Source organism: Xenopus laevis, chromosome 2L (assembly GCF_017654675.1).
Source record: "Xenopus laevis strain J_2021 chromosome 2L, Xenopus_laevis_v10.1, whole genome shotgun sequence".
Lineage (NCBI taxonomy): Eukaryota > Metazoa > Chordata > Amphibia > Anura > Pipidae > Xenopus > Xenopus laevis.
In genome coordinates, this window is record NC_054373.1 from 95,455,681 (window position 1) to 95,481,156 (window position 25,476).

At 40.4% G+C, this 25,476-nt stretch overlaps 1 protein-coding gene across 3 annotated transcripts in view; it reads left to right on the plus strand.

Annotated features, from left to right (window-relative positions):
* Positions 1–25,476, plus strand: part of med13.L (mediator complex subunit 13 L homeolog) — a 61,500-nt gene that overhangs the window by 29,500 nt on the left and 6,524 nt on the right. For all 3 annotated transcript variants that reach the window (XM_018246834.2, XM_041582218.1, XM_018246835.2), the window contains exons 8-22: positions 506–610; positions 726–1,409; positions 4,805–5,015; positions 5,431–5,515; positions 6,049–6,170; positions 7,481–7,568; positions 13,282–13,493; positions 13,915–14,111; positions 15,100–16,025; positions 18,610–18,777; positions 20,028–20,251; positions 21,447–21,636; positions 22,358–22,793; positions 22,924–23,143; positions 24,607–24,798. In XM_018246834.2, coding sequence (XP_018102323.1) covers positions 506–610; positions 726–1,409; positions 4,805–5,015; positions 5,431–5,515; positions 6,049–6,170; positions 7,481–7,568; positions 13,282–13,493; positions 13,915–14,111; positions 15,100–16,025; positions 18,610–18,777; positions 20,028–20,251; positions 21,447–21,636; positions 22,358–22,793; positions 22,924–23,143; positions 24,607–24,798 — 4,060 coding nt within the window. The remainder of the gene's footprint in view (positions 1–505; positions 611–725; positions 1,410–4,804; positions 5,016–5,430; positions 5,516–6,048; positions 6,171–7,480; positions 7,569–13,281; positions 13,494–13,914; positions 14,112–15,099; positions 16,026–18,609; positions 18,778–20,027; positions 20,252–21,446; positions 21,637–22,357; positions 22,794–22,923; positions 23,144–24,606; positions 24,799–25,476) is intronic.

Consider the following 25,476-nt stretch of genomic DNA (forward strand, 5'->3'; position numbering starts at 1 on the left):
TTTTATTTTTTTGATGTTACTGTTCCTTTAAATAAAAAGAGACAAGCTTTGTTGTTGTTTTTTTAATTCTGTAACTGGCATAACTTCAATCAAGCAAAGTCTATGTTAGGGATACACTGAATCCAGTATTCGGCCCAATCAAAGTGCTTGGCCAAATTTAAATCCAAAAAAAATCACTTGACTTTACATATGAAATATAGGGTTCAGCTAAATCTTTCATTAAGTATTGGGGATTTGTCAGAATCCTAAAATAGTGGATTCGGTGCATCCCTAGTCTAAATAAGGTAGTTCTACAATCTACTGATTTGTTTTTTGTTTTGTTTTTTGTTTTTTACTAAGCTTTATAAAGTGCCATTTGCCACACTGTATCACTTTTTCTTTTACATTTGGGGCATCCTTTTTAACTTTTGTTTTATGTTGTAGCATTTTGAATTAAACAATACTGTTAAATTTAATTATGTATAGAATAGTTTCAGCTGAGATTTATCTATTCTTTTCTGTCTAGGAGGAAGTTTTCTTCTAATGGCGTTTGTGAAGATGAGTCTCCTGAAAAAACAGCATCCTGGGATTTTGTTGAATCCACGCAGAGAACAAACTGTGGCTGTTCAAGGTACTTTTAAGTTGCTATGTCATATTGACTTCCATACCTACTTAAATGTAATTTTTATACAAGATTGTTGTAACTTAACATATATATATATATATATATTTTGCCTTCTCTACAGGCACAAAAATCTAAAGCAGAGAAATTTAAATCAACCAGGGCAGCCGGTGACTGCTAGTACGCAGCAACAGGCAACCCAGAAGCACAAGACAAATGATAAGCAGGAAAAGAGTGACAAACCCCAGAAGCGCCCACTAACACCTTTTCATCACCGTGCGTCTCTCAGCGATGATGTAAATATTGAGGCAGACGGTGCCAGCCAGAGACTCGGAATTCGATCCCAAGACACTAGAGGAAGGTTCTCAAATATTCGATCCAGTGATATAGCAAAAACTCCTCAAATGCATAACGAGATGGCTAGCTCTCCACCTCCACCTCCCCTAAGTCCTCACCCCTGTGAGGTTTTGGATGAAGGGGCAGAAACCATAAAAAATCCATCAACTCCTCATAGTCAGCATTTTTATCAAATGCCAACGCCCGATCCACTAATACCAGTAAAGGCTATTGATGAACGGATAGATAGTTTACCGCAAGCCTTTGCTTCAGCATTCCCTGAGGTTTTAGAGCCAACTATGTATGTGGGTACTGCTGTCCGTCTAGAGGCCGGTGAAACTGACAACACTTGGAAGTATTATAAAGTCCCAAAGAAGAAAGAATCAGAGTTTAATCCCCCACCACTTCCAAATGACAAATTTAGGGAAGATAATTGCGGATCTTTTGGAAAGGAAAATATATCTGTAACTGAGTGAGTATTAAGTTTTTGGGTTTTTTTCTTGTCTTTTGTTAGACTTTGTAAAGGTCAGTTATGATAATCCATTAGGACAGGCATGTCCAAAGTCAGGCCCGGGGGCCAAATGCGGCCTGTTTTCAAATTTACACTGGCCCTCAGCCTCCATCATGAAATTAATAATAATGTGGCCCCCCAGCACAGTGCAATCAGAAATCACGTAGCCGTAATATTTGGGCACATTAGTGAAATCATCTGCCACTTGGTCTATACTTCTGCCTCTGAAGGTGTTGGCAATAGACACATAGTGACGCACCGCTCTCGCATACTCTTTTAGGGCTGAAGGTGTCAATAGAAGTACTGACGTGCCAGTACTGTAACCTAAAGAAGTCTTCGAGAGCAGCGCATCACTATGTGCCAGTATGTGTCTATTGCTAACACCTTCAGCACACAGGCAGCAGTATAGACAAAGTGGCAGATCATTTCACTAATATGCCCAAATATTACTGCTACGGCTACGCAATTCCTTGTTTAAATTAGTTAAATGATGTTAATGGTTCAAAGAATGTCAGGCTGAATGGTCGACCCCAACACATTTTCACCTCACCAAATCTGGCCCTCGTTGCAAAAAGTTTGGACACCCCTGCATTAGGATTTCCAAAGTGTTGACATTGTTCCCTACATAACCACATGATGTAAAGAAATCCAGAGGTGAAGAAGTGTGAGTGTATCTAAAGGTGGCCATAGACTCAAAGATCCGCTTGTTTGGCGACATTGCCAAACGAGCGGATCTTTCCCCGATATGCCACTAACGGCATGGCCGAACGATCGAATTATGATTGGCCAAGGGGCTCCGACGGGTCGGTCGGTTAAAAATCAAACCTTCCCGATCGATATAGTGGCCAGATATCGATCGGGAAGACCCGTCGGAAGCCCCCATACACGGGCAGATAAGCTGTCAAATTGGTCCAAACGACCGATATCGGCAGCTTTATCTGCCTGTGTATGGCCACCTTTAACTTTTCCATATTCTAGACTACTGAATACTTATCAAAAAATCAGGCTCTTACTATATATTGTATTACACCTCTAAACAAAAACAATATAATGTAGTTTTTTTGTGACTTTTATTAATTTGTTTGGCTCAGACTCACCATCTTTTTCCACCAGAAGTTTTAGAAAACCTTGGCACCGATTCTTTAAAGAGATTCTGTCATGATTTTTATGATGTTGTTTTTATTTCTAAATTATACTGTTTACATTGCAAATAATTCACTCTACAATATAAATTTTCATTCCTGAACCAGCAACAGTTTTTTTTTTTCTAGTTGTAAAGTCATCTCAGGTAATTTGCTTGGTCATGTGCTTTCAGAAATATCCAGCACTTAAAGGAGAAGGAAAGCTATGGAGCCATTTTATTGCCAATAGATTAGCTGCAATAGTGCAAGCTAGAATGCTATATTTATTCTGTAGAATGTTTTACCATACCTGAGTAAAAAGCTCTAGAAACTCTCTGTTTGTTTAGGATAGGAGCTGCAGTATTAATGTGGTGTGACATCACTTCCTGCCTGAGTCTCTCCCTGCTCTGGGCTCAGATTACAGCAGAGAAGGGAGGGTGGGGGGAGAGGAGCAAACTGAGCATGCTCTTGCCCAGGGCAATGAGGTTTAAGCTGAAGGCAGGAAGTCTGATACAGAAGCCCATGAGTACACAATAGAAGGAAAGAAATCCTTTCTGATAAGGCTTACTTAGTTTTAACCTTTCCTTCTCCTTTGAGGATGGAACTGCTTTCTGGCAGGCTGCTTTCTCCTACGCAATGTAATTGAATGTGTTGCAGTGGGACCTGGATTTTACTATTGAGTGCTGTTCTCAGATCTACCAGGGAGCTATTATATTGTGTTAGGAGCTGCTATCTGGTTACCTTCCCATTGTTCTTTTGTTAGGCTGCTGGGAGGGAAAGGGATAGGAGTTATATCACTCCAACTTGCAGTAAAGAGTGACTGAAGTTTATCAGAGCACAAGTCACATGACTGGGGGCAGCTGGGAAACTGACAATATGTCTAGCACCCCATGTCTGATTTCAAAATTAAATATAAAAAAAAAGCTGTTTGCTCTTTTGAGAAACTGATTTCAGTGCAGAATTCTGCTGGAGCAGCACTTTTAACTGATGCGTTTTTAAAAAACAGCTTGAGGGACACAGGGACCGTGGGGTATAGCTAGTACCATTAGGAGGCAAGACACAACAGTAGGGGAAAACTGGTTCCTCCCCCCCACTGGCTATACCCCCAGCAGATGGAGCTTAGCCCAGTTTATACCAGTTTTAGTTGTCCTCAGAAGGCAGGACCCTGTTTTGGGGGTCTCGCGAGGAAACTCCAGCGGAGGGCAGGGGGAAGGTAGTTCGGGAAGATTCTTGCCCTGAAGAAGAGTTGATTTGTCGCTGGGGCGACTAATCTCCCCGCACAACCCACATAGGGGCTACCAAATGGCCAATCACAGCCCTTATTTTGCACCACAGGAACATTTTTCATGCTAGTGTTACTCCCCAACTCCTTTTACTTCTGAATACTGGTCATGGGTTCAAAAGGTTGGGGATCCCTGCTCTAAACTGTTACAATTGTGTATCAACTAAATGTATCCATTTAGAACAGTTTACAGGGTCAGCGACCCCCTCCTCCCAGAGCTGCTTCAGACAGTGAAAAATGACACTTTACACTTCAATATTAGAAAAATGATCACACATGGAAAGGTGAAAGTCATTGGAAAAAGTCTTATTTCTGGTGATCTATCTGAAAACAACTAGTTGTTTGAAGGTGAACCCCCCCCCCCCCTTAAAGTATATTGGAGATAGATAGTAGTTTTTGATATAACTGGGAGTTGTCGCTGAGGTGAGATATTGGCTAATGACCATGTGGACACATCTAAAACCATTCACACAGTTGTTTCTACTGTACCTTAATTAATAATATTTGCATAGTTCATAATTGTATCATTGTTTGTTTTGTTTTAGTGCCATCTTTTGCTAGCAATATTTGAAATAAGCAAATGTATTAGTTCAAATAATGTTATGTATTGTTCAAAAAACAATGTTAGGCATTGTTGGCTTCCACAGTATACAGCAAGGCTGGCCAGTAAGATGTCATAATTTGCTAACTAAATTGCATATCACAGTAACAACAGCTGCTTGGAATAAGTTAGGAGATGCTGCCTATGCGGAGTATTTTTTTTCAACATTCTACAGTAAACAAGGTGTTGAAGGACTTGATTTGGTAACAATTAAATCTGGCCACCTGACCCTGCCAACTCCTTAGTCAACATTTGACATACACATTTCATAATAATTTTAAACCAAATAATAATTTTTTAAATAATGGCTTTTGTTCTGTTATCTGACAATACAGTTTTATTTTGTAAACAGGTTAATGGTGCATGGTAAAAAGCCGTTGAAGATCTCAGAGGAATTACTTCACAAGTATCAAAGCAAAAATCAATACATACCAGCAGCTGTATACGACACTGATCAAGAATCTGATCCATATACGTTTGTAGATGACGATGTAGAATTTACATTTTCTGACACAAAGAAGGAAAGACAAATCAGTGATCGAGATGTTGGAAAAAAACAAAAGGTCAGTAATTCTTAATTCTGTGCTGGCATTGTGTTTCTTCAGTCTGAGTTAATTGAAGCACAGATTCACTGTACACAGATCTCCTTTGCATGCTTTACTGACTCCTTAGCAGCAAATTGCAGCATAACTTACCTTTACTGATTCATTTTGTCTCGTCAGCAATACCATTTTAATCTTTTATGAATATATTACTGGTTAAGCATTTATCATGTTTAAAAATAGAGTTCCCATTTGATGTATGCAAATTAGTGTCTTTGAATCTTGTAAATTTGCCGTACATGGATTTTTACTCAAGCAGTAAAGTGTCCTCATACTATATCTATTTGGAACATCAATTAATTGTATATTGTACCTGTTTTGTTTATATTCAGCTTCCTTTATAAAGTTTAAACTTGTTAATATTTCGATTGTGCAGCCAGAAGATGTGATATCTAGTGTTTCAGTGTTACCGCAAGAAGGTGAAGATGCAATGTCACTTTTTAGTCCATCCGTCAAATCAGGTTTGTTAGATCGCAAAAAATGTCATAAAATAGCCATTCAATGTTTCCTTCAGTTTTAATGACATTGAAATTAGAGAGACATTTGCTTTCTTTGTGTATTTAAAAAAAATAAATAAAGGTAAAAGGCCTGTTAGGCATGCTTGTTTGCCATCACACAATTTCAGAACATTATCCAAAGCTACCATCTTCTGTTTCCTAATAGATGTTCACGTGTAAATCTTGCTGTATTGACTTAGATTTAGCAGTTGGGCCATAATACTTGCAGTGGAAAACATTTACATATGATTCAAATGGCATAAGTAGGAGTATTTATTATCACAACAGTAAAAGTGGACCACGGAATTGCTACTTGATCTATTCACCCAGGCAGGTGCAATCAGAATATCTCTGCATGGCTCCAGTATAAATTAATGCTAATACTTTGAATGGCCATGCCATAGGAACCATATAAGATATAGAACTATACCAGTCCATATTTTAAATGCCATAAAAGTTAAAAAAGTCTGTATAATTGTCAACTAATGCCATTGCAGATGAACAAAGATCTGAAGCTCATGCACGAACTGCATCAACAAGTCTTTTTCACGAAACCGACCTTGTGGTTTCTTACACTGACCTGGATAATCTCTTTAATTCGGATGAGGATGAGCTCACAGTAAGTTAAAACTTCTTTCTAACTTCTTTTGAAATGATATTAAATACATTTCAATCACTTCCTGACCTTGGAACATCCTCCATGCACCTGCCGCTCCTAAATTAGTTTTCCAATTATACCAAACCATTCTCTCCATGGGATCCAAGCCCCTTTGAGACAACAAAAGCCAGATAGCTAACTGACGTTCCCGCCCCCTCAAGGACTGGGAGAAAGCCACCAAAAACTGCCTAATTACCTATTTTCAACAATATAGAGGCTGTTACAATACAAGATAAATCCAAATAGAGAAGAATGCCGATACCTGTACTTGCAGCAAACAGGGTGATCCCAAATTTATTCAATGGTGCTATACAACACTTTTCAAATGATCAAATGTTTCGGGACCGCATGGCCCTTCCAAAACTTTTGATCGTTTGAAAAGTGTTGTATAGCACCATTGAATAAATTTGGGATCACCCCGTTTGCTGCAACCACAAGTATTGACTTTCTTCTCTATTTGGATTTACCACTGGCATGTGGCTAGGCCAGTGCCATATACCTTCATCCCCTGAACTGACTTTGTAACAATACAAGATAATCCATCAACTGTACTTAACCCCAATCAAGTTGAATGCCATGGGAAGACGGCTTGACCCTTCTTGCCCCTGATGCAATACCTCCCCAGCAACCATCGACCAGATGATGTGGCTAGAAACGTTGTACATTAAGTTTTGGGCTTCTGAACCATTCCAAGGCAACCACAGGCCTTTAGCAGCAAAGATTGGTGTCTCCAAAGATGCCCCAGTAGCTCCCCATCTTCTTTTCTGCTGGTTCGTTGCACATGCTCTGTGCTGCTGCCACTTACTGAGCTTAGGGACCCACTTACGATATATAGTGCACATAGAATATAAATGTCATAATATAAGGCTGAATAGTAATTAATTCAGACAATTACTACATAGCAGCACAGAAACCAGTGCAACAGCATCGGAATTTAATAATCAGCCCTATAGCATCAGCTTATATTACAGACCAACCTCATTTTCTGCTTGATAATTGAAGACAACCCCTAATCTTAGCTCAGCTGCTTAGAGCCAACTGAACATGTCGCAGACAATTTTTAAGATGGTGACCCCCTGTGACAAGTTTGAAGTCCTGGATCATTGCTGCTATTGAGATGCTTAAACTTTGTACTGGTGCAATACGTTCAGTATGTGAAATATGCAATTTTTAGCCACATCCATTTTTAGGGTTTAGTTCTCCTTTACAGCATGCAACCCTTTGGAGGGAAAAAAGTGTATATATTTCATTTGTTTATATTTTATTTACAGCCTGGATCCAAGAGGGCCCTTAATGCTGATGACAAAGCCAACAGCAAAGAGTCAAAACCTGGAAATTTAGATCCACTGTCTTGCATAAGTAAGGATTATTTATCATTTTGTTCTAATTACATCGAGTGAGTTTGTTTTGTGCCAGCTGATGTGAAAGTTGTTGTTGGAGGCTCACTAAAGCTAGCTAATAAGATTTTTGATAATCACCATTAAATCTGTTTCTCTGTAGTCTTAGGGGGACACAGGAACGATGGGGACTTAACAAGCAGTCCCAACCACAGCAAGGTGGGAGCGAGCTTATTAGAGTGTTTGAATTTTTCAGTACGGCTTGCAACACCTTCCGTCCGAGGGAGGCCTCGGCGGAAGAGAATGTGTCAACCCTGTAGATATTGTAAACGTGCGAACAGTCGACGTGGTGGCTGAATTGCAGATCTGTTTCAAGGAAACTGAGTTACATCATGCCCCGGAAGCTCCCACCGCCCTAGTGAAGAGGTCTTTGATTCCCACACCGGGGTTTGATTGATTGACTCCTTTTAATCCATCTAGATTTGTAGGCTGCCTGAACTCTGCGAGGGCCAATGGAAGATCAAACAGAGACTGTGATGTTCAGAAGGATCTTGACCATTTTATGTACCACCGTAGAGCCCTGACTACATCCAGCTTGTGTAGTTGGTGTTCCTTGTCATTTTATGGTTCTGGACATAGGGAAGGACAATGATCTCTAGTTTTGCGTGTTGATACCACCTTGGGTAGAAAACTCGGAACTGTGCAGAATACAGCTTTATCCTTATGGAGGATTAAGTATGAAGGCTCACATGACCGAGCACTAAGTTCAGACACTTTCCTGGTGGAAGATATTGCCATGAGGAACACCACCTTCCATGTTGTACATGTATCATCAACCAATTCAGCGGTTCAAATGGCGAGTCCATCAAGGCTTCAAACACCAAGTTGATGTCACACCCAGCTACCGGGTGGCGGAAGGGAGGAGCGATGTGGGCTACTGCTTGTAAGATGAGCGTATTAAGTTCACATTTGCCCCAAGACTGAAAACAGACAGGGCCGATACCTGAAGCTTGAGAGAGCTAAGTTTAAGTTCCAACTGTAGCCCTTGTTGTAAAAAAAACTATATCCGTGGAATGTCCGGTTAAAGGAAGGAAAATCAAGTTTGTTACAACCTGTAAATACGAATGACACACCCTACAATATAATTTAGATTATGAAGGCTTGTGAGCTTTCAATATAGCAATAACCTCTTCCGTTCGTCCTCGACTCCACCAGATGGATGCCTCAACAGCCATCCCGTCAACGTGAATGGTCAGGGATTGTGATGTACTATTGGTCCCTGTTGGAGAAGGTTTGGTCTGTGACAACTACTGAAGATTGGTGAAACATGTCAATAGAGACTGCTTAATCTTTTTTAGAGGACCACCCCGTGGTAACATGGGGATTTGGGAGAGAAAATATGCTAGGTCGAAGAGCCAATGCTGTGTCATGGCGTCCACTCTTTCTGCTATTGGGTCTTGGAATAAACAAAAATCTGGCTACCTTACCATTGGATCTGGATGCCATTAGATCTATGCTTGACTGTCCCCAATGATCTCCGCGTGCTTCTGGGTGAAGCTCCCATTCCCCCGGATCTAGCTGATTCCGACTGAGGGAGTCCGCTTTCATGTTGGACACACTCGGGATGTGTATTGTAGGCAACCTGTCAAGATTCATCTCTGCCCAGTGTAGAATCTGTCTGTCCTCTGCCAGCGTTCCTTTACCTTTACGTTCCTTGCTGGCTATTTATGTATGCCACTGTGTTGGCGTTGTATCTCTGGATGCATACCGGCTGTCCTGTGAGCCACTGCGTCCACTGGGCTAGCGCTAATTTTCCGGCACTAGTTCCAGTATGTTTACTGACCATTGCCCTTGTGCAAGCGATGTTAACATATTGCACCCCAGCCAGACTGATGTTTGTGGAAATCACGTTCCACTCTGGGATTGCCCATGACTGGCCCATGTCCAAAATGTTGGGCCTCATCCACCACTGCAAAGCCGCCACTGTCAGTTGAGGTAAGGTAAGAGGTCGAGACAGCGATCCTCCTTACTATGTCGCTAGAATGCTGACTTGCAGTGGGCGGAAATGTATGTGTGCAAATGGAACTGCCTCTATAGCAGACCCCATTGTTTCCAGCACTTGCATTGCCCTGTTTGTTGTCGTCTTGTGGCTGTTGAGTAAAGAGCTGACTTGATCTCTGCTCTGTTTGTCCCAGGGCAGGCTTACAGTCTGAGTTGTTGTTTCCAAATCTTATCCTAGGAATGTCATCTTGTGACCGGGGTTCAAGTTGGATTTCGACCATTTGATGGTCCAACCGAAGTCTGAAGAAGTGAAATTGCCCTCTTCAGTTCCTCTTTGGCTCTCACTTCCGATCCGGACTAGAGGAACAGGTTGTTATTGTAAGGTATCACGAAGATACCCTGTAGTCTGAGTATGGCTGATGTCCCCTCCATTAACTTGGTCAATACCCTGGTAGTGGATGATAGTCCAAACGGGGGTGCCACAATGAGAGTGCCTGTAACAAGCAAAAGTAACAAGGACAAGGAGGCCATATTGGGACATGGAGATATGCGTCCTTGATGTCCAAGGACATCATTAGCTGTCCCTGCTCCATCCTTCAAATCACTGAGCGCAAGGTCTCCATTGTGTCCCCCCTGAACAAATACATTTGTTGAGACCCTTAAGGTCAAATGCTGGTCTGACTGCACCGTTTTTCTTGAGGACTGTGAATAGATTTGAGTACACACCTGGGGATCTCTCTGCAGGAGGTACTGGCACAATTACCTTGGTACACTCCCTCCTTTCCATACAATCTAGGAAAGCTGGTGCCCTTCTGGGATAGGAGGGAATCCTGGACATAAGGATTTTCCTGGGTAGGATGGGAATAAGGTCCAGATGATAACCTTCTGTAATGATCTCATTGATCCAGGTGTTTGAAGAAAAACATCCTTATGGGATCTTAGTAGTTTTCCTCCGATCCATTGTGACGGAGGGAGTGCCCCGTCAGGCTGAAGCGGCCTTCAGTGCTGAAGGCTTGTTGTGAGGCCTTTTGGTCTTCTATGGGGTAAGGTTCCTTTTACTTCCCTTGATTCAAAGGTGAGACCCTTGTGGAAAGTTGCTCCACCCTGTAAACCTTTCACTTTGACCACGGAAAAATAAACTTTTCCCCTTCCGTTTCTTGTGGCAGCTCTGCTCTTGTTTTGTGGGATGAAGGTACTCTTGCCCCCCGTTGCTTGGGAAAAGATTTTCTCCAGCTCTCCCCGAATAACCGTTGGTCTTTGAAGGGGAGATAATTTAGCGTCTTCTTAGAGCTCAGAAACGCCGCCCAACTTTCGAGCCTCTGAGTACTGATTGCCGCTATAGATAATACAAAAGTGCGTGCCATGGTCTGTGATGAGTTTAATATGGTGTCACAGTAATAACTCGGTCTCCGCATTTTATTGTGCAGATGATAAAAGGTCCTGTCCAGGAAATCCCCTCTTATGTCTTTGATAAATGATTCAGACCATGCCTATATGGTTCTGGGCACCCAAGCAGAAGCTAGGCAGGGGCGCATAGCTGACCCCGAATACGTAGATAGCTTGTAGAAAGCCCTCTTGCCTATCTGAAGGATCCTTGAACACAGCTGCATCATGGACTGGCAGAGTGGAAGATTTAGAAGCCTTGACACTGGCGCATCTGCTGCTAAGGGATTTTGAACATTTATCAGCCAGTTTCTCGGGACAAGGGTATGATTTGGTGAATTTCATAGTCGCCTAAATTTGCGTTCAGGCGAGTGCCATTAACCTGAATGAAACTGAGTAATTGTTCCTGTTCTGGGAAACAACTGTAGACAAGCTTAAACTGTTTTGCAATCCCTCTTATACCCCATTAATGACGCTATTAACATCATGGAGGTTATCTGCCCGCCTCCTGATGCTCATCTGCGGAGTTTTTAGCAGTGGTGGGAGATGAACCTACAACCTTTTGGAACAAGGCACAAGCTCTAATGACTCGGCTATTCAGGAGGGCTCCATCACCCTCTTATGAGATGAGGGGGTGAACAGGTAATGACTCATCAGAGTTAGAAGGGTTATGCAGTATCAGCCTTTTGCTCTGCCCGTTTGCGCTAACCACTCTGTTAGTGGCCAAATTTGGCTAGGGCTTTCCCCGAATTAGTCCGCAATAGCTGGTAATCCCTGCAGAAGGGATAGAAGTGGGAAGGCTGCACTGCCCATAGAGGAGGTTTCTGATATCTGCCCTGAGGTACAGCTGGCACCTTCTGCCTCTGCTGAAACTAGATACAGGCCAATATTTCCCCTGCGCGACAGGGGACTTTTCCACCTGCCCTGGCAATAATCCCTTTGTTAGTCAGTCAGTATGAGGGACGGAGAGGGGTGGGGCGGGAGTGAGTAGGGAAAAAGGAGGGAGGGGGGGAGAGCCCCACAGACTTTTTGGCAATGTCCCTTAAGAGGGCCACAGGTGGAACACATCCTGCGTTCCACTGAGTGGTCTGGCTTGTTCCCCAGCTCCTACCGACGCGGGTCTTCTGTTTTTGTAAACGTGTGTGTAGCTCTTCCCTTTGTTAGTCAGTCAGTATGAGTGACGGAGAGGAGTGGGGCTTGAGTGAGAAGGGAAAAAGGAGGGAGGGGGGAGAGCTCCACAGACTTTTTGGCTATGTCCCTTAAGAGGGCCCGTACACTTACCCCTCCACACCGGCTAGACCATCTGCCTTGAGGTAGACAATGCAGGAACCATCTGGGTGATTGTTATAGCCAAGGCTAGAAATGTACCCCGGTTTTCTGCGCCTCGTAGGGGGGTTAACCATGTCAAAAACAGGCAGCCCTGTTTTGGGTATCACCCAGGATTGTCAGCTAGAGCTGACTGTAGACTTTGTCTCTTGCATGGCCATCGTCCTGTGAGCAGGACACTTAAAAAACTGAATAGTAATGTATGGTGTGTGGGGGTAAGCCTGATGGTCACGCCCACTTAAATTAATATTCAAGTATCCTGCCTCTGGAGGATGGAGCTTTACCCCATCATTCCCTGTGTCCCCCTAAGACGACAGAGAAATTCAAACATATAATGCTGTCTTGTTTCTTCCCTGACTCTACACTTAGCTTCTTGCTTTCTATGCCACTTACTTTTGTGAAACATTTGCACACACTCTCACCATACATGGTTTAGTGTTGTCTTTTATAAGTCACCACTTTAAGGATAACGTAACATACAAACTTAAGGCCTGCAATACCATGCTTTGAAGGGAGTACCTGTAATGTATGTTTGTGCATCGGGATGTATAAATGTGTAATAAACTTTGTTCTTGTATCTTATACATCAAAAAGGGGTTTGCCACCGAGAAAACATTGTTTGGATTTATTTATATAAATAATGACTTGGTTAGCCCCAGTTTAGGCTTAACAGGAATGTAATTAATTTCTCCTGTACATTTTCTAAGTAACCATGTACCATTGTTAGTGAAAGATAGTGGCATAACTATTGAGAAAGCAGGGGGGCACATGTCTCTTGTTGAGCCCCAGGGTCAATCGAAGAGTAGAAACTCTTGCCGAAATGTAAACTATAGTTAATGTAATAATCATAGATTGTCCTCCTGCTCTCCTTTTTTTTTTAGCTGCCTCTGTAGATTGCATTTCAGCCTGGGTTTTTTAGGGGCTAGCATTTTGTATTCTTCAATTAGGTTGTTCTAACCGGGTTCTTAAAAGATTCTTGACTAGATATGTTGGATCTGTATAAATAAATGATAAATGTTTTATAGGTACAGCAGATCTTCATAAAATGTATCCAACACCACCTTCTCTGGAACAGCATTTTATGGGTTTTTCTCCCATGAACATGAACAGCAAAGATTATGGTAATATGGACACTACACCAGGATCACTGCTTGATGGAAGCAATTTCTGTATAGGTGCTCAATTTAAAATAGAAGTTGATGAAGGTTTCTGCAGTCCGAAGCCTTCTGAAATAAAGGTAACGTCATCATCCTTTCAGCTAGTTTGTGTAACAGATTTCATGCAGGAGCCAGAATGCCTCAAAGAACAAGAATTAGAGTAGAGTTTATCGCAGATACAGCTTTTCAAAGAAATTTTTAAATTTCTCGCTCCATAAACATGCATTTCATAGTTTTTAATGTCACTTCTGCTCCCAAGCAGTATATTGGGTAAACGGCCCAGTGATTTGAAGAAAACATACCAAGCAAGAACCTCATTTGCTCTGTGATGTCTATTCTTGTATTCTTTTAGAGACTGATCTCTTTAGACATTTAAAATAGGAAATGAAATTATGGTTAAAATTGTTTTTGTTTAGGGAATGTTGAATAATTTAGGGAGCATTTGTCTGTTTAGGTTAAACGATTGCGTTTTTTATTTTAATATAATTTATTTTGTTATAGGACTTTTCCTATGTATACAAACCTGAAACTTGTCAGGTCCTAGTAGGATGCTCCATGTTTGCTCCTTTAAGAACTCTGCCCAGTCAGTGTGTGCCAGCAATTAAATTACCAGATGAGTGCATTTATCGCCCCAGTTGGACAGTTGGAAAACTGGAGTTGATACCTCCTGTACCGAGTATGCCCTTCATCAAAGATGGGTAGGTGTTTGTAAGTTTATTATACTTTATTACTTGTGGTATGTATCTCTTTGATGATAAAATATGTATACGGGCTTATTTTAGTTTTTATTTGGCAAAACAGGGAAAAAAAGGTTACCTTTTAAATAAATAAACACAATAGGATTGCTTTGCTACCATTTATTTATGCATTTTTATTACAGAGAAAAATCAAACTATTATTCTTTTTTTTTTTTAACAATTTGGCTTAAAATGTAAAACAAAAACTGTGGTACCATGTTAGCCAGTAGCAAAAAAACAAAACACACATATAAATGTATTGGTAAAAGTGATACCTATATTGGCTAACAATAAAAATACATTGCAAGCTTTTAGAGCACCAAGGACCCTTTGTCAGGCAAAATACAAAAGAAAGCTGGAAAGGCACAGCATATATACTGATCATTAAAAAGTAATTTATTTTATCTGTCTTTATCTGTAACTTTCTAATTTATTGCCCATGAATACTTTTCAATGTATATATGCTGTGCCTTTTTAGCTTTCGTTTGTATTTTACCTGACGAACGGGCCTTGCTGCTCCGAAAGCTTGCAATGTATTTTTATTGTTAGCCAATATAGATATCACTGCTACAGTATTTGATTTTTATTTTTGGTTTAAAATGGAAACGTTTCACCTAATTAGAATAAACAATGTATTTCTAGGGATGCACTGAATCCAGTTTGGAAATCAGCCAAGAATTGGCCATTTTCAGCAGGATTTTGATTCGGCCAAACCGAATCCAAACAATTACGTGGCTTTTCACAAAAAAAAGTCAAAGAATTTTTAGCCGTTTGCATAGCGCGCAGTTCTCTCCCCCCCCTTATTTACATATGTAAATTAGGGTTTGACTTGTATTCTGCCGAATCTTTCACAGAGGATTCAAACGAATCCTAAAATAGTGGATTTGTTGCATCCCTAGTTCTTTGCTAAACTGCGCTTATTCTAAAAATGTTACCCTTGACCTTTTAGGAATATTCCCAGTGTTGGAAGTGCTATGGATCAAGACTATGTTCAGACATACACACCTCAAACCCACACACCTTTTGGGATGTCAAGCAGTGCTCCACCCAGTAACGGTGGAGCAGGAATCCTTCCTTCTCCTGCAACCCCTCGTTTTTCTGCTCCCACTCCACGAACTCCAAGAACGCCTCGTACACCACGGGGAGGTGGTGGTCCAGCTAGTGTCCAAGGTTCCGTGAAATACGACAATTCAGACTTGTATTCTCCAGCGTCAACACCATCAACGTGCAGGCCTCTGAATTCTGTTGAGCCAGCAACTGTTCCATCAATTCCAGAAGCTCATAGCCTCTATGTAAACCTCATTCTCTCCGAGTCTGTGATGAACCTCTTTAAAGATTGCAATTTTGACAGCTGCTGCATCTGTGTATGCAATATGAACATTAAAGGAGCTGATGTTGGAGTCTACATTCCAGACCCCACACAAGAGGTGCAGTACCGATGTACCTGTGGCTTTAGTGCAGTGATGAACCGCAAGTTTGGCAACAATTCTGGTCTGTTTTTAGAAGATGAGTTGGATATTATTGGTAGACAAACAGACGGTGGGAAAGAAGTAGAAAAACGATTTGAAGCTCTCCGAGCTGCTGGAGGAGATCATGGTGTTTTAAGAGACCCAGAGAAAATGCCTGATGAGTTAATACTACTCCTCCATGATCAGTGCACTAATTTGTTCTCTCCATTTGGGACATCGGATCAGGAGCCTATCACAAAAACCGGCACAGTATGTTACTCGGCTCGTGTTGAAGAGCAGGACTGTTGTAATGATTGTTACCTTGCATTGGAGCATGGGCGTCAGTTCATGGATAATATGTCTGGAGGCAAAGTCGATGAAGCACTTGTGAAAAGTACTTGCTTACATCGCTGGTCTAAAAGAAATGGTAATTAACATGATTTCTGTTTATATTTTCTAAACCTGCATTCTAGCGTTGTTCATCCTTTGTTCTCAGAAACCTTTACAAAAAGTGTTATCACTAATATCATAATGTGTCTATTGTCGTCGTAGGAGTCACCGGCCTTTATAGGCAGTGTTTTTTTCTATTGCAGGGCAAAAAGAGGAAGGGTATGAAGGATTTATAATTCAGAAATAATGGTTAAACCCCCCCAGAAAACTGAAGTTGCATAGAATAGGTCCATCTGTAACATATGAAGAGTTTATAAAGGGGCATTACGCTGAATGTCCCTATGAATGATAAAACCCATTTATATATTTTTCCCGTTTCTTTTACTCCAGTATATAATATTTAAAGTATTTATGAATTAGATCATGTTTTAGTCCCTGGTTTTTCTTTTTCAGAATGGATTCTGATCCAGCTGGTGAGGTTGTTTGTATTAAGGAATCATTAACTGACATGCATTGCAGTCTAGTCTAGTGCTGCTTCTGACTTTTGTCCTACATGTGAAGTCAGATGGCCAAAGTTTCCGAATGCCACTTTACTTAGCAGTAGTTAATTGGTTATTTTAAGAAAAACAAAACATTACTAAGTAATCTAGAAAAAAAAACCCCACCAGAATCACCTTTAAAAGTTTGTCTACCAGGGATTCTTTTTCTTGATCTAACTGTCCCCTTTGCAGTAATATACAGAGAATCAAGAAAATAAAGCTAAAAGTTGCTTTATTGCTGCTCAACACTTTTTTTTTTGTTTTTTTTTTTTGGGGTGTAAGAACTACAGTATGTTTCAGGTGTTTTTATTGTCTGGTTACACTGGACTGGACACTGTTAATAAAAGTACTCTGAATAGGTTTACACTAATTTATTTATACTTTATTGCTTTAATAGATTTGTCCCCCTTCTAAAATACAAGTTCTATGTAAAGCTTCACATTTATTTTTATTGTTAATTTTTGTTACTCCTCTTTCTATTCAGGTCCTCTCCTATTCATATTTCAGTTTCTTATTCATATCCGTGCATGGTTTCTAGGGTCATTTGGACCTTAGCAACCACAGTGCTGAAAGAGCTGCTGAATAAAAAGCTAAATAACTCAAAAACCACAAATAATAAAAAAGGAAAACCAATTGCAAATTCTCGGAATATCACTCTTTACATCATACTAACGGTTAACTCAAAGGTGAACGGCCCTTTAAAGGGATACTGTCATGGGAAAACATGTTTATTGCAAAACACATCAGTTAATAGTGCTGCTCCAGCAGAATTCTGCACTGAAATCCATTTTTCAAAAGAGCAAACAGATTTTGTTAGATTTAATTTTGAATTCTGACATGGGGCTAGACATATTGTCAATTTCCCAGCTGCCCCTGGTCATGTGACTTGTGCCTGCACTTTAGGAGAGAAATGCTTTCTGGCAGGCTGCTGTTTTTCCTTCTCAATGTAACTGAATGTGTCTCAGTGAGACATGGGTTTTTACTATTGAGTGTTGTTCTTAGATCTACCAGGCAGCTGTTATCATGTGTCAGGGAGCTGTTATCTGGTTACCTTCCCATTGTTCTTTTGTTTGGCTGCTGGGGGGGAAAAGGGAGGGGGGTGATATCACGTCAACTTGCAGTACAGCAGTAAAGAGTGATTGAAGTTTATCAGAGCACAAGTCACATGACTTGGGGCAGCTGGGAAATAATGTCTAGCCCCAATGTGTCTAGCCCCATGTCAGATTTCAAAATTGAATATAAAAAAATCTGTTTGTTCTTTTGAGAAATGGATTTCAGTACAGAATTCTGCTGGAGCAGCACTATTAACTGATGTGTTTTGGAAAAAACATGTTTTTCTGTGACAGTATCCCTTTAAGGTTTGGGCGGTTTATTTCTGAGAAATGTATCATTGGGAAAGCAAGTTGTAGCTAAAACAGTCCCAGTGCATAATGATATGCTGGAATTCCTAATGGACCAGAACTTGGTGTTTTTAGAAATGTATAGGGCTTCCAGTATAAGAAACACTCAAAGTTATGAATACTTTTAGCAAATCTTTGCTTTTAAAGGTAGTTTGGCCTTCCTTAGTGTTACTGTTATAGTCCAGGCCGCTGAGAATAAAGCAAGAGCTTCCTATTGATCATGTATGTATTTAAACCAGTACATAAGTTTGTTTTACATGAGCTCTATACAGAAACAAATTCTCTGACCCATCCCACATCACATAATCGTGCAACTTGCATACAAATCATTTACCATCTGCAGTCACCTCTAGGCACTTCGTAGTGTTACAGGGTTGCCTGTTTTTTTTTTTTTTTGTGCCACAATTGTCAAGCCAATCATAATTAAGAAGGGAAACAAAATGACAGGTTTGATTATGTAGATGGGGATTGGATGGCTAAACTCAATATGAATAAATGCTCATTGTACTACAAATATTTGCATTCAGACTTTGATACTTCATTTAAAACTTATTTGAGAAGGAATGATATACAGTTTTCCAGGTGTTTCTTTTCGTAAAGTACTTTTTTTTTTTTTTTTTTTTACAAATGGTGCTGTGTTCACCGTCCCTAATTGTTTTATGATTTCTCCCTTTATTTTCAGCTGTAGATGCCAGTATGCAGTGTTCCCAGGATATCCTTCGCATGCTTCTTTCATTACAGCCCGTGTTGCAAGATGCAGTTCAGAAAAAAAGGACCGTTCGGTCATGGGGTGTGCAGGGACCCTTAACATGGCAACAGTTTCACAAAATGGCCGGACGTGGCTCTTATGGTAATGCAGCTTTCTATTTATAAAATACATTATCCTCCCCAGCCCCCCCCCCCCACACACACACACAGCAAAATGTATTCTTGCATGTCCATCCCCACTCATGATCTTCCCATGTCTAGACCTATATAGTGACATGGTGGAGGGGATGCTGGCCTGTATGGGCCTCCTCTACCTTCCAGAGCCTCACTTAAAGGAGAAGGAAAGTTACTGAAGCAGCTTTTTGCCAATAGATTAGTCACAATAGTTCAAACTATTACACTATATTTATTGTGCTTTACCAAACCTGAGTAAACAGCTGTAGAAGCTCTCCCAGTTTGTTTAGGATAGCAGCTGCCATATTAGCTTGGTTTTACATCACTTACTCCCTGCTTGCTTATAGCTCTGGCCTCAGATTACAGCAGGGAGGGGAGAGGAACAAACTGAGCATGCTCAAGCCCTAGCCCTGGAGGTTTAAGCTGAAGGAAGTCTGATACAGAAGCCCATGTGTACACAATAGAAGGAAAGAAATGCAGTGTTTCTTTTGACAGATAACTCAGAGCTGCATTACTTTGAGGATTTACTGGTATATTTATATAGACCTTTCTGATGAAGATTACTTTGTTTTAGTGAGTCTAAGCTGAGCGTTTAATTGCATTATTTTTGTCTTAATGCAGTAAAGCCGCTAATATGTTGCAGATATTTACTTTTTTTTATTTTTATTCTTTAATGTAAGATTAGTTAATATTACACTGGATGTTTTGACAGGACTGAATCTGTCAAAACACTCTTTACATACTCGCAGAAGCAAGCATTCCTAAAAGGGTCTACCGTTATCAAAAGTGTTGGCTATAGAGCATTGTTCACATCCATTTCAATGAGATTTGGGTGAGGCAGCAGTGTTTTAACCAAAAGGGTCTCTACTTGGATCAAAACACTGGGAAGATTCCAATAACTAGGTTCACTTATGAGAGGTTTGTGGCTTACCAAAATGAGGTAATAGTCTATAGGCATGAAAATGTTTTTTCCGTATACACGTATGACATGTACAGTGCATTATTAGTAAATATCATTGCTCAGAATGTTCCTGTCTGGTGTCAGCAGTGCACCTGTAGAGTGATCATTCAAACTGTACATCACATTTTGCCTGCATAATTTTTTCTTTCTAGTTTGTATAATAAAAAGTATTTCTTGTAAAGTGTGTTTTCTTTTTGTTTAACTAGTATACTGGCTCTTGGTGTAATCCTTTTGTTTATTTTGTTTAATTTAAATAGGAACAGATGAATCACCAGAGCCACTGCCAATCCCTACCTTTCTTGTGGGCTACGATTATGATTTTTTGGTGCTGTCTCCATTTGCACTGCCTTATTGGGAGAGACTAATGTTGGAACCCTATGGGTCACAAAGGGACATTGCTTATGTTGTTGTGTGCCCAGAAAATGAGGCTTTGCTCAACGGAGCCAAAAGTTTTTTTCGGGATCTCACTGCAATGTATGAGGTAAAGAAACCTAAACCTAAACTTTTGGCATACATGTTTCTAAACGCAGGAGCCACCATACTGCTCTTTAAAGTTTTAGTAGGTCTCTATTAAAAGATACTGAGTAAAACAGCTCATGTGTAAAACCCTGCTTCATGTAAATGAACCATTATCATAATAACATACTTTTCTAGTAGTATGTGCCATTGGGTAATCATAAATAGAAAATTGCCATTTTAAAAAATAAGGGCCGCCCCCTGAGATCGTAAGATTCACTGTGTACACATACAAACCACATGTAAGGTCACATGAGCCAATTAACAGACAGAGTTCTGCCTTTTGCTTCCTCACTTCTTCCTGTTACAGTTAGTGTTGTAGTATTTCTGGTCAGGTGATCTCTGAGGCAGCACAGATAGAGTCACGAAATGGTGGTTCAAGGCAAGAGATGTAAAAGGGCAATATTTATGTAATTATATATTACAGTTTGGTAAGATTCTTTAATATGTCATTCAATTTGATATAAACGATCTGTTGCTTAAGTATTCATTTTGGGGGTATAGTTTTCCTTTAAAAGCCTCAAAGAAGAAAATAAGGTGTAATTCTTTTCTATTTCTTGGAAAATGTCTTTACCTGATCGCAGACGTTGTCATGTCCATTGAATGATTTTTGACTTGTTCTGAACTCAAGAACAGTCATTTTAATGTCTAGTGGAAGTAAGAATTAGAAATCGCCAGGATTTCTGTTTCAGCATTACCAGAAAACCAGAAATATGTTAAGACTTAATGGATTAAAAGCAGGAAACTTGCTTACTTGGATTCTCTCTAATCTTAAATTATTTAGCAGAGGTGCACTTCCATTTAATTATTTCATTTTTGTGTAATTAAATACAATTTAATTCTAAGTAACCTTTAATTATGCATTATTAACAAATGCACAGTGTTCAAAAGCAGTATTACTGTTTATATTCTCTGCACTGCTGGATCTGACTGCTGAAACAATTCAGCAGAAGCCAACTGATCTGCAGGAGATCTGACTCCGTTTAGTTGCAATTACATCTGCAAGTAGAAAGCTGCCCGTTTTTGTTGAACTGTATCTGAATGTCACTCTTTATTTATCCCCCAGCAAGCAGCCAGCATAACATGATTGACCTTATAGTGACTGATCACAAAGGCCATCCCAGACATTTACACATTTTCATATCTTTCTCTTGTAACAGTCCTGTAGGCTTGGTCAGCATAGAGCTATCTGCAAACAGTTAACAGATGGCATCATGAAGGTTGGGTCTACTGCTGCTAAAAAGCTGTCTGAGAAGCCTGTTGCAGAATGGTTTTCTCAGGCATCAAATGGCAACAGTGAAGCATATTGCAAACTCCGATTGTATGCACAAGTTTGCCGATATGAACTAGGTAAGACTGTTATTTCTTTTTTGATTTATGCTTTTACATTGCAAGAGTTGATAGAAACCAACAAGTGTGAATAAGCACATCCTATATCGATCAGTTCTGCAAGGTATATTCACATATAGCATTACATATAAGCATTTATCAGGCATAGTTCAGCTGGCATCATTAGAGGGGCTATGTATGTTAGGATCCTGTTTTTGTTGCTTCCCAGGGGGATACCACTCGCAATTGATTATTAAAGTTGTATTTCAGGATTAACTTTTAACCAGGGGTCCCAGACCCTTTCAAATTTCTCTGGACAGCCTCGCCCTTCGTATGTGAGTTTGATCAGTGGGAAGGTTTTATTGATCAGTTATCTAGGCTGGTACTGTGGGGGGTTGGGTGCCATCCATCTGATCATCTGTAGCTTCTTGGTGTAGAATAATGGCACTCAGATTAGCCACCTGGTTTTGTTTAAAGGCAGTATGTCATCCACCAGTCCCAGTAAGCCTACCTCTGGGGAGCAGGGGCCCTGATAGGCTAGCTCATCGTGTATTCTTTTCTTTTAGTATTGGGTAATATGTGGGCAATTCCAAGTCATGTGGTAGAAAGCTGCCTCCCCTTCCTACATTTGGGGTAGACTGACGTTTTTAATTGCTTTTATTGCTATTGTGTGACTGTTTTTGTGCAGTATATATGTATGCATTCGTGGCTTTAATATCTGTCTCTTTATGTTTCCATTAAGGTCCATATCTTGCATCCCAGCCACTAGATAATTCTCTGTTATGCCAGCCAAACCTTGCTCCCCCTGTTAGTCAGGCTGTTTCAGTTCAGCCGGCATCATCATCCACACCTGGAAATCCAAGCACTCCATCCTCTTTAAACTCTTCTGCAGCAATCAGCGCCTCTACTGTGACTCCTAACACTCTGCCTCAAGCAACTGCCACAGGGGCCTCATCTACTTCAAATGTGACTGGTGGCATGGCAGGAAACAAGCCAACATCATTTCCTCCTTATGGGAGTATAAACAGTACCACTAATTCCATTCCAGCACAAGTTAATTCTGTTCAAAACAATCAAGCAGGGCAGCAAACGCAACAAACAACGTTGCAACAAAACACTGGAATGTCGAGTGAACAGTCTGCAGCTGCAGCAGCGGCCGCAGCAGAGATCACTGAGAGGTAAGTGGGGTGTTTTGCTGCCTTAGATGTCTTTGTTAAATGCTCAATGAGTGGTCTTTTTTTTTTCTCATTTGTTTCCTGGTTTGCTGACAATAATTGACAAACCATGCATCATTTCTGTATTTTTCAGTACAATGGACCGGGATAAAGTTGGTGTCCCTACTGATGGAGAATCTCACGCAATCACATATCCACCTGCCATAGTGGTTTATATTGTTGATCCTTTTACATATGAAAGTAAAGATGAGGACTCTAATGCATCTAGTGTGTGGATGCTTGGACTTCTACGCTGTTTTCTAGAAATGTTGCACATCCTCCCACCCCACCTCAGAAATACAGTTTCTGTGCAGGTAATGGCATTCTAGACAAATGTGTTATCATCGGCTACCTGTAATCTAGTGGTTAACATCAGCAGTCAAATAACGGGTAGGGAGTGCTGGCCATTAATGTCTTCTAACCCTGCTGTATCCTGCCTGAATATTGAAGCATACCTTTGCTGAATAATTAGTGTAGTATAAATGGTACTATTAGAGCAACTTAAACACAACAGTATTACACCCGCACGTTTGTAATTGTTAAATACACCACAAGAAAAATCATGAGTAACCCAAAAGAATCTGGGGTACAGGCCTCGACTTCAGTTCAGGTGATATCAATTAGAGCAGCTGACTGCTTGGTAACTTAAAACGTAACTTTTAATTAATAAAGAATAAAACTAGTTGCTAGGGAGAAGCCCATTTACAAACCACACCAAACTCACTGCATATTCACAATTATGCAGTGCAGGACTATTGCCTTAAAAAACATATAAATTAAAAAGCCACTGTAAGTGGAGGTTTCAGGGGTATCTCGTGCCCATTAGTATGAGACACTGAAAAGTGTAAAAAGTTACATCCGCTATAGTGCGTACATTATTGGCCCGCACCCTTCTCAGATCCGATTTCCTAAGGTGCAATTCTACCTAGGTACATTGGGACCGGATGGGAGCTTTCCCCACCGTCCACCTATGCTGCCCTACGTGTTTCGCCACTCCATCGGCTTAGTCAGGGGCATTGGTGTAGTCTGCAAACGATATAACCTAAAGAGCCCATTTTGCAACCTTGCTTAATATGGACTGATGTGTAGAATTCTTGGATGTGCTAAATACCATATGTACTTTTAAAAAGTTATCTTTCAGTTCAGGTGGTTTCAGATAGTTCACCAGAAATAAAGTTTTTCTAAGTACTTTCTGTTTTCCGTGTAACTGTTTTTCTAATATTGAAGTGTCATTTTTCACCTTCTAAAGCAGTTCTGGGATGGGGGAGGGTAGCTGACACTGTAAACCGTTTTGATACAATAGTTGCTAATACTTTAGAAATGCTGTTTGAAATGTATCCACTAAATGTTGCAAAGTAACATTTTAGGAACACTTTAGAGTCTGCACCTGAATTACTGATCTACCGAACTGAAACTAATATTTTGTAAAACAGTAAAAAATAAAAGATGGAAAGTAATTACTAAACGTCTTTATTTCTGGCTGCTATTTTAAAAAGTGTGGCGCTTGCGAAGCTAAATGGTTGTTAATAGAGGAGGCTGCAGAGTACTGCAGAACTGACTGGAGATATGCCAGTCTAATAATTTATAATGTTTAATAGACTTTCCTTGTCCTTTAACAAAATGTATGTTGGGTGAAGGCCAGCAGAGGGTTAGATCTGTCCTTTTCCTTACATAAGTAGGAGACCGTTTTCTATCATGTGTTATTTGTTCTGTATCTACTTATTTAGAAGTAATTTCCCAATAATTATCAAACATTTGTACACTTATTTCTCTACAGATTGTCCCATGCCAGTATTTTCTGCAGCCTGTCCGACAAGAGGATCGGCAAATATATACACAGCACTTAAAATCATTAGCATTTTCAGTGTTTACCCAGTGCCGAAGACCACTTCCAGCTTCAACAAACGTGAAGACCTTAACTGGATTTGGACCAGGTTTAGCTATTGAAAATGCTTTAAAGAGCCCAGAAGTAAGTTCTATTTGAATACATTTTGTACATATGCAGCTCCACAGTGCAAAAGACTTGTAACAAAAGTTAGACACCCCCAAGTGATGGCATTTACTTACCTGACACCCCAGACCGGTGTCCAGCCAGCACCACAGAGCTATAGTCTTCCCGCTTCTTCTTTCTTCTCGCTACTGCGCATGCACAATAGAGCAAAAAGCTGAACTTTAGCCGAAAAGTCGGCTATTTTGTTCTACTGTGCATGTTTCTGCCCCAGAAAATTTGAAAGAAGAAGCAGGAAAACGATCGATCTGTGGTGCTTGGTGCAGGAATCCCGGGCTGGTGCAGTTTTCTCCAGTTCAATGCACCGGCCAGGGGTGTCGGGTAAGTTAATACAATCACTTCGGGGTGCCCCCAAGTAAAAAGGACTTTCCTTCTTCTTTAATAAATAACCCCTTAAGGGTCATATTTATAAAATTTGTGTACAGCACGTGGTCATCTAAAAGCTGGCAAAATCATACAACTTTATTAAAGAGGTTGTTCACCTTTGAGTTAACTTTTAATATGCCATAGAGAGTTCTATTCTTAGACAATTTGCAATTGGTTTTTATTATTTGTGGTTTAAGTTATTTAGCTTTTAATTCTGCAGCTCTGCAGTTTGCAATTTCAGCAATCTGGTTGCTAGGATCCAAATTACCCTAG